Source organism: Leptodactylus fuscus, chromosome 9 (genome assembly GCF_031893055.1).
Source record: "Leptodactylus fuscus isolate aLepFus1 chromosome 9, aLepFus1.hap2, whole genome shotgun sequence".
Lineage (NCBI taxonomy): Eukaryota > Metazoa > Chordata > Amphibia > Anura > Leptodactylidae > Leptodactylus > Leptodactylus fuscus.
Window position 1 is genome coordinate 76550600 of NC_134273.1, and position 16283 is coordinate 76566882.

Genomic DNA, 16283 nt, shown 5'->3' on the forward strand with positions numbered 1-16283 from the left:
CTGATCCCCCATATACATAGAGAAAGCCTGTGAGTCCTGATCTCCCATATACATAGAGAAAGCCTGTGAGTCCTGATCCCCCATATACATAGAGAAAGCCTGTGAGTCCTGATCCCCCATATACATAGAGAAAGCCTGTGAGTCCTGATCCCCCATATACATAGAGAAAGCCTGTGAGTCCTGATCCCCCATATACATAGAGAAAGCCTGTGAGTCCTGATCCCCCCCATATACATAGAGAAAGCCTGTGAGTCCTGATCTCCCATATACATAGAGAAAGCCTGTGAGTCCTGATCCCCCCCATATACATAGAGAAAGCCTGTGAGTCCTGATCCCCATATACATAGAGAAAGCCTGTGAGTCCTGATCTCCCATATACATAGAGAAAGCCTGTGAGTCCTGATCTCCCATATACATAGAGAAAGCCTGTGAGTCCTGATCTCCCATATACATAGAGAAAGCCTGTGAGTCCTGATCTCCCATATACATAGAGAAAGCCTGTGAGTCCTGATCTCCCATATACATAGAGAAAGCCTGTGAGTCCTGATCCCCCATATACATAGAGAAAGCCTGTGAGTCCTGATCCCCCATATACATAGAGAAAGCCTGTGAGTCCTGATCTCCCATATACATAGAGAAAGCCTGTGAGTCCTGATCCCCCATATACATAGAGAAAGCCTGTGAGTCCTGATCCCCCCCCCATATACATAGAGAAAGCCTGTGAGTCCTGATCCCCATATACATAGAGAAAGCCTGTGAGTCCTGATCCCCCCCCCATATACATAGAGAAAGCCTGTGAGTCCTGATCCCCATATACATAGAGAAAGCCTGTGAGTCCTGATCCCCCATATACATAGAGAAAGCCTGTGAGTCCTGATCCCCCATATACATAGAGAAAGCCTGTGAGTCCTGATCCCCATATACATAGAGAAAGCCTGTGAGTCCTGATCCCCATATACATAGAGAAAGCCTGTGAGTCCTGATCCCCCATATACATAGAGAAAGCCTGTGAGTCCTGATCTCCCCATATACATAGAGAAAGCCTGTGAGTCCTGCTCTCCCATATACATAGAGAAAGCCTGTGAGTCCTGATCCCCCATATACATAGAGAAAGCCTGTGAGTCCTGATCCCCCATATACATAGAGAAAGCCTGTGAGTCCTGATCCCCCATATACATAGAGAAAGCCTGTGAGTCCTGATCTCCCCATATACATAGAGAAAGCCTGTGAGTCCTGATCCCCATATACATAGAGAAAGCCTGTGAGTCCTGATCTCCCATATACATAGAGAAAGCCTGTGAGTCCTGATCCCCCATATACATAGAGAAAGCCTGTGAGTCCTGATCCCCCATATACATAGAGAAAGCCTGTGAGTCCTGATCCCCCATATACATAGAGAAAGCCTGTGAGTCCTGATCCCCCATATACATAGAGAAAGCCTGTGAGTCCTGATCCCCCATATACATAGAGAAAGCCTGTGAGTCCTGCTCTCCCATATACATAGAGAAAGCCTGTGAGTCCTGATCCCCCATATACATAGAGAAAGCCTGTGAGTCCTGATCTCCCATATACATAGAGAAAGCCTGTGAGTCCTGATCTCCCATATACATAGAGAAAGCCTGTGAGTCCTGATCCCCCATATACATAGAGAAAGCCTGTGAGTCCTGATCCCCCATATACATAGAGAAAGCCTGTGAGTCCTGATCCCCCATATACATAGAGAAAGCCTGTGAGTCCTGATCTCCCCATATACATAGAGAAAGCCTGTGAGTCCTGATCCCCCATATACATAGAGAAAGCCTGTGAGTCCTGATCCCCCATATACATAGAGAAAGCCTGTGAGTCCTGATCTCCCATATACATAGAGAAAGCCTGTGACTCCTGATCCCCCATATACATAGAGAAAGCCTGTGACTCCTGATCCCCCATATACATAGAGAAAGCCTGTGAGTCCTGATCCCCCATATACATAGAGAAAGCCTGTGAGTCCTGATCCCCATATACATAGAGAAAGCCTGTGAGTCCTGATCCCCATATACATAGAGAAAGCCTGTGAGTCCTGATCTCCCATATACATAGAGAAAGCCTGTGAGACCTGATCCCCCATATACATACAGAAAGCCTGTGAGTCCTGATCCCCCATATACATAGAGAAAGCCTGTGAGTCCTGATCCCCCATATACATAGAGAAAGCCTGTGAGTCCTGATCCCCCATATACATAGAGAAAGCCTGTGAGTCCTGATCTCCCATATACATAGAGAAAGCCTGTGAGTCCTGATCCCCCATATACATAGAGAAAGCCTGTGAGTCTTGTGGGCTGGTGATTCCGGACTGTACATTATCTAATAGTAATATTTGCCGTATAATGACGTTTCTCACTGAATATAAGACAATCCTAAAGATGTGAAAACCATGGAAGCAGGACAGGTTTTTCATGATTCCCAGAATATCTAATGATCTATAAATGACTTTGTATTCGGAGTATCAGTCTCAGGACGTGGCGCACGTGACCTCATTAAATAAGAGCGGCCTTATGGGCAAAGGGATTGCTGAGCTCTAGTCATAAATCTCTTAAGTCACCTCTCCCCTCCAAGATGATGATGCCAACCAGAAACCGATGGCGACAGCAATTAGCGGCGTGTAATTTGTCTTTTCTAAGCTAATTGTTGCCACATATGGTGGAGCTTTAAGGAATTGAACACTTCTGTGTGATTCTTCTTAGCAATCAGTTCCTGCTGGGATCATTATGGACCAAGATTACTACATTTTTTATTATTTAAGATCTTATTTATCAAAATATTCTGACTTTTTAACTTTATTTTCCTATGTAATGGATCTCAGGGCGAAATTACAATAAGATGAAGTTGAAGGTAAATGAGAGAGCGCCACCACAGGAGATATAAAACATTGCACATGTTACATTGAAAAGGTGAGTATAATTGTTCGTTCCTTGTTTGTCCACATATTATACTCTGGGGTCTGAAGAGAGTATAATAATTTAATTTTAGGTTTAGAGGTGACCTCCAAAGTTTCAAGTTTGGGAACTTTGGAATATTCAGGTCAATAAATTACTGGGACAATAAGTCATTTTTTTTGCAGGTTTTATACAATTTATTTTTACTCCATGACTTTTTCCTTGGTATTTTGATTAATAGATTGATTCTGATTCTGCTGCAGTAGGTTGATCGACTCGACGTCCCTGAACAAAACGGTAATTCAGCCACTAGAGGGCACTAGTCTCATCAGACAATATTCTGCAACAGCAACATGAGCGGTATGCACATTCTATATCCCGTATCCTTCTGTAACAGGGGGCGATATGTCCACCTACAGTTATTACAGGATTATATGCAATATCTTCTAAACCCATGTCCTCTATATTGAAGATAGCCACTCTTTCTACCTTTCTAGAGCCTTAGTCAATTACAACCTCAAACTTAAAGGAATTGTCTGCTTTCTTATACTCCATAGTCAGCTGCAAACTGGAAATGAAATTATTATAGTCTAATATAACAGACATTGATATTCACCTTTACTTGTCTCTTCTGGTTCTCTTCGAGGTGTTTCTTGGTCCTATTCTGTCCTCTTCCGACCTTTGTCTGATCATGAGCAGCACCGCAACTCCCATGAGGCGTCCTGAAGCGACCGCTTCAGGTGGCGCTATGCCAGGGCCCCAGGGGGCGGCATTTTTGCTTACCTAAGCCAGTCCAGGACAAGCTGTCCTGGACTGGCTTAGCGTCACCGTCTCGGCAGCCCGGCATGGGAAGCGAGCGGTGGATTGGGGTGGCCCTGTGGACACAGCGCTGCTCCAGCGGCCTCCCCTCACGCTCAGGCAGAGAGCAGGTCCTCTCCCTGCCTGCTCTCTGCCTGCTGACGCCTCTCCGCCATGCCCCCCTCCGCTCTGCCCCGCCCCATCCGCCTCGCCCCCTCCGGGGGGGGGGCGGCTTTCTGTCGTCCGCCTCGGGCAGCAAAAAAGGTAGGTTCACCCCTGCTCATGAGCCCCAGTGATTGGGCCTTAGCAGTCCCATGGAGCATCATGACTCCACCTATTATACTCTGGGGTCTTAGGGTCAGTTCACACGGAGTTCTTTGGCAGCAGATTTTGACGCAGATCCGCCTCAAAATCTGCTGCCGAAATCGGCTCTCATTGACTTCAATGGGAGCCACTCGCTTCTTTTTTCCGCTAGCTAGTAGCGAGATAGCCCTTCTTGCCGCGGAGTTCGCGACGCAAGGCTCCCTCCCAATTAGACCCATTCATTTGGGCCTAATCCGGAGCAGAATGCCGCGACGGGAAGCCGATACACTGCACCGGCATCCGTCGCGGCGTGATATTCACACGGCGGAATGCAAATACCCGAAAGAGACTCCGTAGTCTAATAATTTCACTTCTATCCAAACAAATCTTTGGGCCGAACCTGAAGCGAAACAAACCATCCGAGGTTCGTCCTTCTCTACGACGGATCTGATAACCCACAAATCATCAGTATCGAAATTGTCCCTTGGTTCAGAAAATCCCCTTAAGGTAAATAATAAATGATTCCAGACATTACTAATCAGCGGCAGAACATACTTAGCTTTACTGATCAATATCTTAAGAAGAGACCATCTCTCTCCATTGAAGTGCTCCTGTGTATCCATTATTCAGTACTTAGAGGCTGTGTATAGCCACGGAGCAGAGTATACGGTATTACCAATCTTATGTAGTTTTAAGAGTCAAATTCCAGCACAATGTAATTATCCCTAGGAAGCCATATGGATCAGTGAGACGTAAATCTCAAGTACTCGGGCGGACTGTGATCTGAGATGAGATTAAAGCTGCAAAAATCTAATGAGGAAGAAACGTGCAAGGACCTCGGGCATATGGAACAGGGAGCTTTTCATATGGGCCATATGGGCAATGCAATAGTCAATGGCGGCGCACAGGAACAGGCTTAGCTTCTAGCACCGAATACCAATCACTCCTCATAGGGGTCTGTGTTAACTCCGTACCCAAATCTAGATTAAAAGGAATGGGATGTCAATTTTATTTTAAATTTCTTAATCTAGAGAAATATATTGCTTTTTTGCATCTGATTTTTTAATTCTGTTATCTGTACGTGGTTAGGCGGCGGCCATCTTGCTTGAGCTTTTTCTCTATTCATCTATTGTCAGTAGTGGAAGCAATGATGGGTCAATGGTGTTATCTATAGATGTGTTATCTTCTATTGTATTCTTGTTTGTGCTGCAAAAACAAAAAAGCCCTAACGAATTGGCAAATGTCAGTCTGTTATTAGGCTTAGTGGAAAGGATAAAAATTGCAGGATTAAAAAAAAATCAGGATTCTTAAAAATCTGTTTGACGTAAAAGCTTGTTTTGAAAAGTAGCTCATGTTGCGGTGACACATTCTCTATACTCTTATGTAGATTGTGAGCCCCATATAGGGATCACAATGTATGTTTTTGTAGAATGGGGGGAAATCCACGCAAACACAAAGAGAACATACAAACTCCTTGCAGAATTCGAACCCAGGACTCCAGTGCTGCAAGGCTGCAGTGCTAACCACTGAGCCACCGTGTTGCCCCACATTCTCTATTCTCATGGTGATGCCACTTTGGACCTACATGGAACAGTACATACACAAAAAGCCGCATAGTCTGGTATCAAAATTCACGTCAAAGTAAGTTTAGAACAAATTAACTATATCATTGCAATGTCTTCTCCAGCTGCTGCAGAACTGCTTGGAATAAAGGAATGTTATTATATTATTTAGTCACTACGTAACACTATTTCAGCACTTATGGAAATTGCAGTCACAATGCGACTCCCTAAACTTACATTGGTGTAGGAGTCATAGGGCAACACAGTGATCTTTGGTCGCAGCTAAAGTTGCCCTGTAGCCCTAGTGTTACTTCGAAAGTGTACAGCTTAGAGGGGACAGAGGTAATAGACAAATTATAGGTCAGATCTGGTTGACTATTATAGAAAATGCCTTTACCACCGCTGTGATATAATAACAATCAGACCACACATGTACCCATGCAATCTTCTCAACAAATTGGTTTTACATTTAGCTAACATTCTGTAATTGCACACTGTGACCACTAGGTGGCAGTATGAGTCTTACTATGCCGTCTAGTGAGCGCAGCGCGCAGGATGAATTGTATTCCTCCAAGTATGACTAATATTTAAGAAACAATAAGATTTTTGTTTGGTGGAAACAAATCATTCGATGTTAAAAATAATTTATATATTCACTTGTGCAAAACCTTTCGATTTATAGAGAAAAATAACTTGAAAAAATGTGAGTTGCCAGGGCGCAGTAACCCTTTGCTGCAGAGTCGGTGAATCTACTGTATGTACCATGGAGTAGATTTTAGGGATTAAATGGTTGATGGCTTGGCTTTAGTGGCGTCCATTGACCCTGCACGCTGCCCAATGAAATGTATAGGCCAGGTCTGCCAGAGTAATAGTCAGTTCCCCATTCAGATAAATGGAACTGAACTCGGAAATTTAAGGCTAAAAATTCATGATATATCTACATCCGGGAAAGATGGAAAGATAAGTAACGACCAATATAAATGAATGAATCATTACGAGATTTCTTATTGTCCTATTGAGTAACTACCTATAGGTGGCGCCAGAGGGACAGTTTTCTTGCTTCTGGATAAGAGCTCATTTGCATACCCTTTTCCCAGGTAACATTGCATTCTACTTGGCATCTCCTCAAGTAGAACCAATATCCGCAGGAGATAGAACTATGCAATGGAAGACAAAGAGGATTCAAGGGTTTACTTTTTGTAGGTGGAAGGGAACAGGGGGAGACCTTTAGTCTAGGGCTATAATGTTGTGACCATGACTTGACAGCCAAAAAATTTTGGGGACGTTCAGTGACTGTCTCATTTGTGAACCGTCAGCACTGTTTTTACCCTAAATTTCCCAAAATTTGCAACCACACCACATACTGAGACCCAGATTCAATACAGCATCAAGTCACAGCCAAACCGTACATATATTTTCACGTTGCGAATTGTCTCGCAACATCATCCTCAGCCTTAATGTATCCGAGCCCGGCAGTGATAGAGTGTATTATGTTCTTTAGCATATTATACGGGATTCATTCCAGAATTGTCACGGGACTGTAACCTGCCTTCCTGAGCGCTCTATAAATAAACCACCTTGAGCCTCAATGTCATTGTCAATGACGTCCGGGACAGGTATCCCGCTGACAGACGGAGGAGATCCATTATAAGGGCAGCCCCCTAATGGAATGAGTTCATTCCGAACGCAACGGATGATGATAGGCTGGTGTTATTAACCCCTTACATACCCATCTACCTCATAGAGTAAAGCAGCGCTATATGTATTCTATTATTATGTATGCTATATATTACTATTCTATGTCTTTGTTCATAAGGAGCCTTATTTTAGCCTTGTGTGCTTTGTAGGAGCTCCCACGTGCCCTATATCTGTAGAATAGCCACTGCACAGGTATTTATTAACACTGGGTGGCAGAACGCTTCCTCTATTGATAGAAAACATAAGAAACAACTCGGTCCAGCTTTCCTTCCATAAAAACGACTTCTTCTTTCAAGGGGCTGTGCCATGAATCTTAACGGATTGACCGTTGTGACTCTTACCGTTCCTGAGAATGTCAAACCTACGCAAAAGTTTTGCACAGTTTTGTACAATACGTGGAACACTCTTGGGGAAGAGGTCAGGATCAAATCAGAAAACCTACGGCAAAACCAAAATTACCCGTCCTCAGAAGGCTGTTTCTGAGTTAATGCCCCCCGCCAGTTCTGAGCAGGGTACTGGTTGGCTAGATGAGAGGCCACCGAGGTTGGTCAATGGTAATGACGTCAATGCACCCCATGTGACCACTGAGGCCCATCATGTGACCACTGGGACCCAATTATAGGCCACAGAGGTGTTCGCAGGGAACATGATCTCATTCACAACATGTAATAGGCCTGCAGACAAAGCCGGGGGACCGCTGAATACCACAATGATGCCAAGGAGAGGGGAAGACCCCAGAGTATAATCCCGTAATAGAACTTCTGAACTGGAGGGTCAGACCTTACGAATATTTATGGAAATGAATCTCGCGAGGTTCGTCCATCTCTACCTCCTACCAAGCCAATCCGTAGCCCGTTCTGCACTGACAAGGGCCAAGAACCCCAAAGCAGACTGGTGTCTTTTCCTTTTAGAAGAGATTTTCTGGAAGTAATGTTCTTTGTAAGTAGTAAATGTGCAACTTTCTACGGTCCAAAAGGTGGCGCTAGAGACGCAGTTTTCCTTTTCCAGCAAGGAGAACTTATTTGCATATCTTTTCCAGTGATACATTGTTAGATTCCTGCTTCTAGGGGTACTAGGTAAGCTTCTAGACCCCCTATACTATAGCACCTGCTTATCATATTCCATGTAGAATAGGGTCAGCAATGGGGATTTTACCACCCCTTGTCTCCAAAGCCAAGTGTTACCTCTGTACCTATTAAAGGCACATCATCAATATCAAATGCCTGGAAAACCCCTTTAAGATAATGTGATAGAATACAATAAATTACTAACTCCTCTCTGCTACCTTCGACAAGGTGACTCGGTGCATAAAATTTGACCCATCAGAATCATAAGTAAAAAAAAACTTGATACATCTTATCTATTTTAGTAAACCGATGCGCCTCTGCTGCCCTCGGTAGGGTTGGTTATCGATATCAAAAGCCTGGAAATGTTGTAGATTCACCCACAGCCAAATTGCAAGCTCATCTCTGCTACCAGCCGACAAGGTGACTTGGTGTATAAAATTGGACCCATCAGAATAAAATTTAGAAAATCGGGGACATCCTATATAATTCAGTAACCAGATGCGCCTCTGCTGCCCTTGGTAAATAAGCTCTGGTCTCCGCAGCAATTAGATTATCTACAACAGCATCCAATCAAAAGTGACCTCAATCATATTTGCCATGGTGAGATTTATCGAGCACTATGCAGTATGCCGCTGCCTGATATGCATTACATGAGCCAGCGAAAGCCTCCAGAAATCAGTCAGCTTTTATGAGTCACTTTGGTAAGCGAGCCCGTACTATATTGGCACTTCACACATTCCCATTTAACATCAGTATTGTTCACAAATTCCCCATACTTGATCTCCCGGTGCAATGTTTCTGCAACAAACGTAATTTTCCACTGCCTATGGCTTCTACGAGGAAGTGCCGCGAGGATCTTCTTTGAGAATTTGCCCGAGGCCTGATCACTACAAACGTCTCATCGGAGAGAGCGAGGTTGTGCCTTTGGCTCCAGAAGCAGTAGCACAACGCTGACTAATCGCTGACTATTAATCCTGTGTCTGACTATAAAGTCATAGAAAATCTAAAGAATATTCTCTCAACTCTATCTACAGCGGCTTATTTTTTATCCGACCCTGGCTGGGCTGTCAACAAAAGAAAGCTTTGATATTAAAGGGCTGTCTAGTTGGGAAAACCTATTGTAGCTTCCATCCAGGACCTTCATCAGGAGGATCCAGTAGGTTCAGGCATTATATTTTTGGTTAATATTTCTAATTATTTTTAAATTATTTATTCCCTAATTTGGCTCGGTCTTATTTTATTCTATTTTCTATTCAGTTGTACAATAAACCCCTTGGTATAATAGTTATCGCCTCAAAGTGTCTTTTCTTACCATACCTTTACCTTCTACAGTAAGTCACATAATCACAGAGTGACCTCATTTCTCTAGTATGGATTGTGGTGCAAACAGGAGGTCTCTTAGCTCCTTGCAGATTCTATTGAGAACTACTGTGTGACGTCTGATTCCTCAGTCCCAACCCCTGTTCTTCCACCTTACCTCTTCTGTCAAAGTGCCTTCTACTGTTCCTCTACTTCTTAGATAATCACTTTTCTTATCCTACCTTTACCTTCTTCAGTAAGTCACGTCATGACCGAGTGACCTAATTTTTCTAGCATATGTTTCTGTGCAAATAGGAGATCTTTTAGATCCTTGCGGATACTATTGAGAACTACTGTGTGACCTCCGATTCCATAGTCCCAACCCCTGTTCTTCCGCCTTACCTCTTCTGTCAAGGTGCCTTCTAATGTTCCTCTTCTACTTAGATAATCTCTTTTCTTATCCTACCTTTACCTTCTTCAGTAAGTCACATGATATCAGAGTGACCTAATTTTTCTAGTATGGGTTGCTCTGCAACTGGAGGTCTCTTAGCTCCTTGCAGAACTACTATGTGACTTCCGATTCCTCAATACCTTCCCCCCCGCTCTCCCACCTTACCTCTTCTGTCAAAGTGCCTTCTGCTGTTCCTCTACTTCTTAAATAATCTCTTTTCTTATCCTACCTTTACCTTCTTCAGTAAGTCACCCAATCACAGAGTGACCTAAATTTTTCTAGCATGGATTGCTGTGCAAATAGGAGGTCTTTGCAGATACTATTGAGAACTACTATGTGACCTCCAGTTCCTCACTCCCAATCCCTGTTCTTCCGCCTTACCTCTTCTGTCAAGGTGCCTTCTAATGATCCTTTATTTCTTAGATAATCTCTTTTCTTATCCTACCTTTAACTTCTTCAGTAAGTCACATAATCACAGAGTGACCTAATTTTTCTAGTATGGGTTGCTTTGCAACTGGAAGTTTCTTAGCTCCTTGCAGAACTACTATGTGACTTCCGATTCCTCAGTACCCCCCCCCCCCCCGTTCTTGCGCCTTACCTCTTCTGTCAAGGCGCCTTCTACTGTTCCTCTACTTCTCAGATAATCTCTTTTCTTATCTGACCTTTACCTTCTTCAGCAAGTCATATGATGACAGAGCGACCTACTTTTTCTACCATGGATTGCTGTGCAAACAGGAGGTCTTTTAGATCCCTGCAGATACTATTGAGAACTACTATGTGACCTCCAGTTTCTCAGTCCCAACCCCTGTTCTCCACCTTACCTCTTCTGTCAAGGTGCCTTCTAATGTTCCTCTACTTCTTAGATAATCTCTTTTCTTATCCTACCTTTACCTTCTTCAGTAAGTCACCCAATCACAGAACAATCTAATTTTTCTAGTATGGGTTGCTTTGCCAACAGGTCTTTTAGCTCCTTGCAGAACTATGTGACCTCCGTTTCCTCAGTCCCATCCCTGTCCTTCCACCTTACCTATTCTGTCAAGGTGCCTTCTACTGTTCCTTTACTTCTTAGATAATGTCTTCCCTATATCCCCCTCTCTCACAAACTGCCCACAATACCACCCCCTCTCACAGTCACTATACCTCCATTATATTTCCCAGTATTATCAGAAGAAGTTAGTGCTGCATTCAGGACCTTTGGTGACATCATCCTCACATTATAAAGTCCTGGATGGTCCATTTTAGAATTTTCTCTGCATTGTTTTGCAGAAACAGGATCCAGACATGGGTACAAGTACTAGACATGGGTGATAGCATCAACAAAAGTTGGAGTGTCACTTTAAATCAGTGGACTGTCCATGTAATGCATGAATGTAAGGGGTCGTCCAGAGTGACAGACTCTCTTTTTGCAGTTGTTCTCCACCCTGAGTCCTGGCGAAGGATTCCTCCCATTCAGTTCCAAACCTGACAAGCCTGTAGCTCAGCGACAACAATTGTCGTCTGCCTAAGCCAGGACAAATTTTATGTGAAAGGGTTTAGGAAAGCTATAAAAAATTTATACCGGCAATTATCTGGATTGGTGTCATTATAACAATGTTAACCTTTCGAGAAAGCAAACATTATGTCATTACCAAAGCCGCCGCTAATTGTTTTAGTAGATTTATATTTGTTCAAGATTGTATCAGAAAATACGGACTGAAATCTGCTCCTGTTTTTATTGCTATAAAATGTCAGCCGGGACATTTATTTTGGCGTGTATCTGGCGTGGGGTTCTTCAACGCCGAGCGGATAAGTCGACAGATGGAGATGCGTGGTTTGCTACGGTTCGTAAGATCTGCTATGCTATGAAACTCTCGAAGGATTGAATCCTGAGTCAGTCCTTTCTGCACCGCCATGCTGATAACCTACAAGGATCGGACGATTTTGAGCAGAGATTCCTTGACATCAGCAAAAAACTTCAGGGGAATTGTCTTAGCTTATGGTTGAGTTGCGCATAATATTGGGCCGTTTGCATTCAGTAGAACAGAGGTGACCATTACCATGAATTGGCAACTCTCTATGCTACCTAGTACTGTCCCAGAAGGAAGAAAGCAGTCCCACTAATGCTAAGTATAGTAGGCTCCTATGGGAGTCAACATCTGGGCTCTTGGTGAAGCTATAATCAAGACTTGGTTACCCCAATACACCCTTGTGGTTAGTTGTAATAGAGTCTAATTTGGAATAGAGCTATTCCGCTTGACTCCCATACACATGCACACTCGGTTCGGCCAAGTGTACACGTGTTTTCAGTGGTGAGAGAGGAGTAAGGTGCTACCAGACATCTCTCTAGGATCAATCATGATAAAATTCATCTTTCTTCCCTGGATATTATTTATTGCGGAGAGTTGGGAGACCCCAACCCTCAGACACCTTACTGAGAGTTGCAGTATCTTTGTGGTTCCTCTATTACACAATTCGCTGGAGGGGGGTGAGACACTCACTGAGACCCCAAATCATTTCTGCCAACTCCATCCATAATATGAGAAGCAATTATCAAATTTAGCAACAATTTTTAATAAACAATATTGAGATCCCTTAGAGCAGGCCCATGTACAGTACAGTATACCGTAGTAGACGTGAATGGATCCTCCTGCCTAAATATTTAATACAGTAAAAGGGGCGTCATCGACACAATCGAGTGCTGGAAATACTTGAAGTATAGTCGTACAGATGTCTCTCCTTTCTGTCAAACTTACGTTGGTTTAGAAGCTTCTGCCTGGTCAGTCTGCAGTTTCTCTCCTCCTTCTACCTCCATAGTGCAATATACAATACGGTTGGGGGCTAGTGATTTTAATCCTTGGACTTCCATTATAACAACCTGTGGACATAAAAATGACATCAAAGGAAATGAATTTACAGCTGGATTTGGTCATGAGACTTTACTAAAGTATCTATCTATCTATCTATCTATCTATCTATCTATCTATCTCCTATCTATCTATCTATCTATCTATCTATCTATCTATCTCCTATCTATCTATCTATCTATCTATCTATCTATCTATCTATCTATCTATCTCCTATCTATCATCTATCTCCTATCTATCTATCTATCTATCTATCTATCTATCTATCTATCTATCTATCTATCTCTCTCTCTCCTATCTATCTCCTATCTATCTATCTATCTATCTATCTATCTATCTCTTGTCTATCTATCTATCTATCTATCTATCTATCTATCTATCTATCTATCTATTAATCTATCTATCATCTATCTCCTATCTATCTATCTATCTATCTATCTATCTATCTATCTATCTCCTATCTATCTATCTATCTATCTATCTATCTCCTATCTATCTATCTATCTATCTATCTATCTATCTATCTATCATCTATCTATCTATCTATCTATCTATCTATCTCCTATCTATCTAATCTATCTATCTATCTATCTATCTATCTATCTCCTATCTATCTATCTATCTATCTATCTATCTATCTATCTATCTATCTATCTATCTATCTATCATCTATCTATCTATCTATCTATCATCTATCTATCTCCTATCTATCTATCTATCTATCTATCTATCTATCTATCTATCTATCTATCTCTTTCTCTCTCTATCTCTCTATCTCTCTCTCTCTCTCTCTCTCTCTCTCTCTATCCATCCATCCATCCATCCATCCACCCTAGGAGTTATCCTCATGCTATTAGGTTGTTTTATGGTGGGCTGACACATGATGTTGTTTGGTCTAGTAAAACAATCTTTATCTTTATTTCTACATGCCGTTGGACTTTCTTTTGTGTGTTGCTGTTATATATTTGTGGGGAATGAAGTGACTGTCATGTACTATAGGTTTTTGGTTTGGTTTTCGTCTCCACCTGGGCTCGCTCCTGCTGCTCTCCCCATTTTGAATATATGCATGCTTGGCTTTACGGAGCCTGCCGGAGGTAGGGATTTCTGTTCTTCCAAGAAGCTACTGAAGGTGTGGGGTCAGCTTATGAGGTCATGTACAAATTTTTGCTGCGTACAGTCACTTGCATGGAGCTGTAATACATCACCAGTAGACTTGAGCTACTGTACTATACTGCCATATACCTGATTTTATACATGGTGACGAGACCTACAGTTCTGTAGTATGACACTACAGGGACACTGTGTATCTCCATACTGCTTGACAATACAGTTCAGTCATTTGCATGATGCCAAATGCTAATCTGTCCATTCCACAAAGGCAAATTGACCTGTAACCTGTCCACTATCACCATCATGGCAAACACTTGCCATAAGTGCCCCATTATTAGCCCAGGGTGCACCATTTTCCTGCATTGAATATCAGAGCCAAATGCTTAATATGGGAATTAACGTTTCCTGCTGACAGCGCAGTCAGCCAAAGTCATTTCATTGCATAATGCAAGACCGCAAGAACTTTGCCAAATGCATGATTGCTCCGAAATTAATTGATACATTGATAATTTATTACGCTTAGACCATCTGCCTAGTTAGGCGCCATGACCTGTGCGCTGCTTTATAATGCAAGATAGACAAACTGCTGCCATATTTTGCAGTAAGCAGGTCAGATATACTGGCTGTCAATTTGCCGGTATTGTTACCGTAACTAGTGGAGCGGTCCGCCTACGTTCCGATCAATACATATTATAATTGAGAATGCACTGCGTTGTGCGGCGCTTACCTCTAGACTAAAGGACAGGACAACATCAGACTTGGACAGCTGGTTTTCATTTTCTTCTCCCATATCGATGATGGATGTGTTGTGACTGCGCTTCAGCTTCTGGAGCTTGAACTCGGAGCCGCCCTTGGACACCGGCATGCTCTCCAAATTGGCCATTAACAGATTAACAGACGACTTCAGCTCCTCGATGTACATATTTTCCATCTCTTTTGATACAAACTTTGGAAACTTACGTTCCTGTCAACAAGAATATTGGTTGAGAGACGTTTGCCAAGATATATTTGCCATTACCTGTGCCAATTGGAAGAAACTTCTTGAAGACATTCCCAATTGATTTTCTCCATCAAGTCATTTTGATTTTCAAGACCTTTGGGGTAGTTACATAGTTCACAATTGGTCATGTGATCATTCCACAAGTGCACCCCTTTCACCACCTCCACCTGCTACAGCTGTTTGCACCATTCCATAGACATCACTCCATTGATACCAGAGCAATTGGATTTTTTTTCTCTAGCCCCCACCATTCCTGAGCAATTGGTGTTGTTAGTTTCAGCACCCTACATGATAACTATGCTCTCTACTGAGGTGGGCGGTGCCAATTTCCTCTCGCTCAGGACCACCCACCTGACATATAGAACCTAATTAGCATATATTTGGGAAAATTTACAGCACTCATTGCTCAGGAACAGTGGGGGCCAGAAAAATAATTCCAACTGTGCTGAAATCAGTGGAGAAGCACCTATTCAATGGTGAAGGTGGTAGAGGAGGTGAAAGGTGTTCTTTAAGGCAGCCATATACAATAAAATAAGGTCTATGGAAACACCGACGGCTTTCCTGTAGTTATAATGGTAACAGAATGTCCACAGAGGACAATTCCGCAAACTTTCTGTTTAAAGCGCTGGGGGAAGAACTGAAATGCGTTCTCGACACAGTTTTTCGCCGCTACAGATCGTCCCATGAGGCCTGTTTGCTTCTCCTTTACTTATCCCCTGAAAACCAACCTCGAAGATTTCCTTTCAGATGTCCCCAGTATAAAGCCCTCGTAACACAATGTCTTGTAGATGCTGGTTACTAGAGGAATCCAAAAAGCCCTTTGCAGTTATAATTGAGGCTTGTGTTGCCTTAATTGAGGCCCGTGACCCTAATTTTCGATATTCTAAATACAACAACCAATTACAATGTTCATTACTCCCAAGTTGCTCATGGAAGACATCCTTGTAATAAGTTAGGCCTGATTTGCAAAGTGCATGATTTTATCCCTCGGTTAAAGAAGTAAAGGAAAGAAGTCTTACCCGAGCAATTTGATCTGCCATTTGAAGACGGCCATCTAGTTCACGTCTTATCTGGGCGGCTTGTTCGTCAGGGTTGTCCAACTGCAAAAATAAACATTATAATGCGTTTCGATATTATTTTTGATTCATTTAATATTTTCTGTATCTCATTTTTTTCATATTCCATTCTCAGGTGATAGGGTAGATCAAAGATGGGAAGTCTATCAGTATTGTTTTTG

General features: G+C 42.6%; 1 protein-coding gene across 10 annotated transcripts in view; it reads right to left on the reverse strand.

The window, feature by feature from the left end:
- The window catches only part of CADPS (calcium dependent secretion activator), a 306702-nt gene that overhangs the window by 171986 nt on the left and 118433 nt on the right, over window positions 1–16283 (reverse strand). For all 10 annotated transcript variants that reach the window (XM_075287333.1, XM_075287332.1, XM_075287331.1 and 7 more), the window contains exons 4-6: window positions 16066–16146; window positions 14774–15010; window positions 12826–12947 (exon numbers count right to left, since the gene is read on the reverse strand). In XM_075287333.1, the coding sequence (XP_075143434.1) occupies window positions 12826–12947; window positions 14774–15010; window positions 16066–16146 (440 nt within the window). The remainder of the gene's footprint in view (window positions 1–12825; window positions 12948–14773; window positions 15011–16065; window positions 16147–16283) is intronic.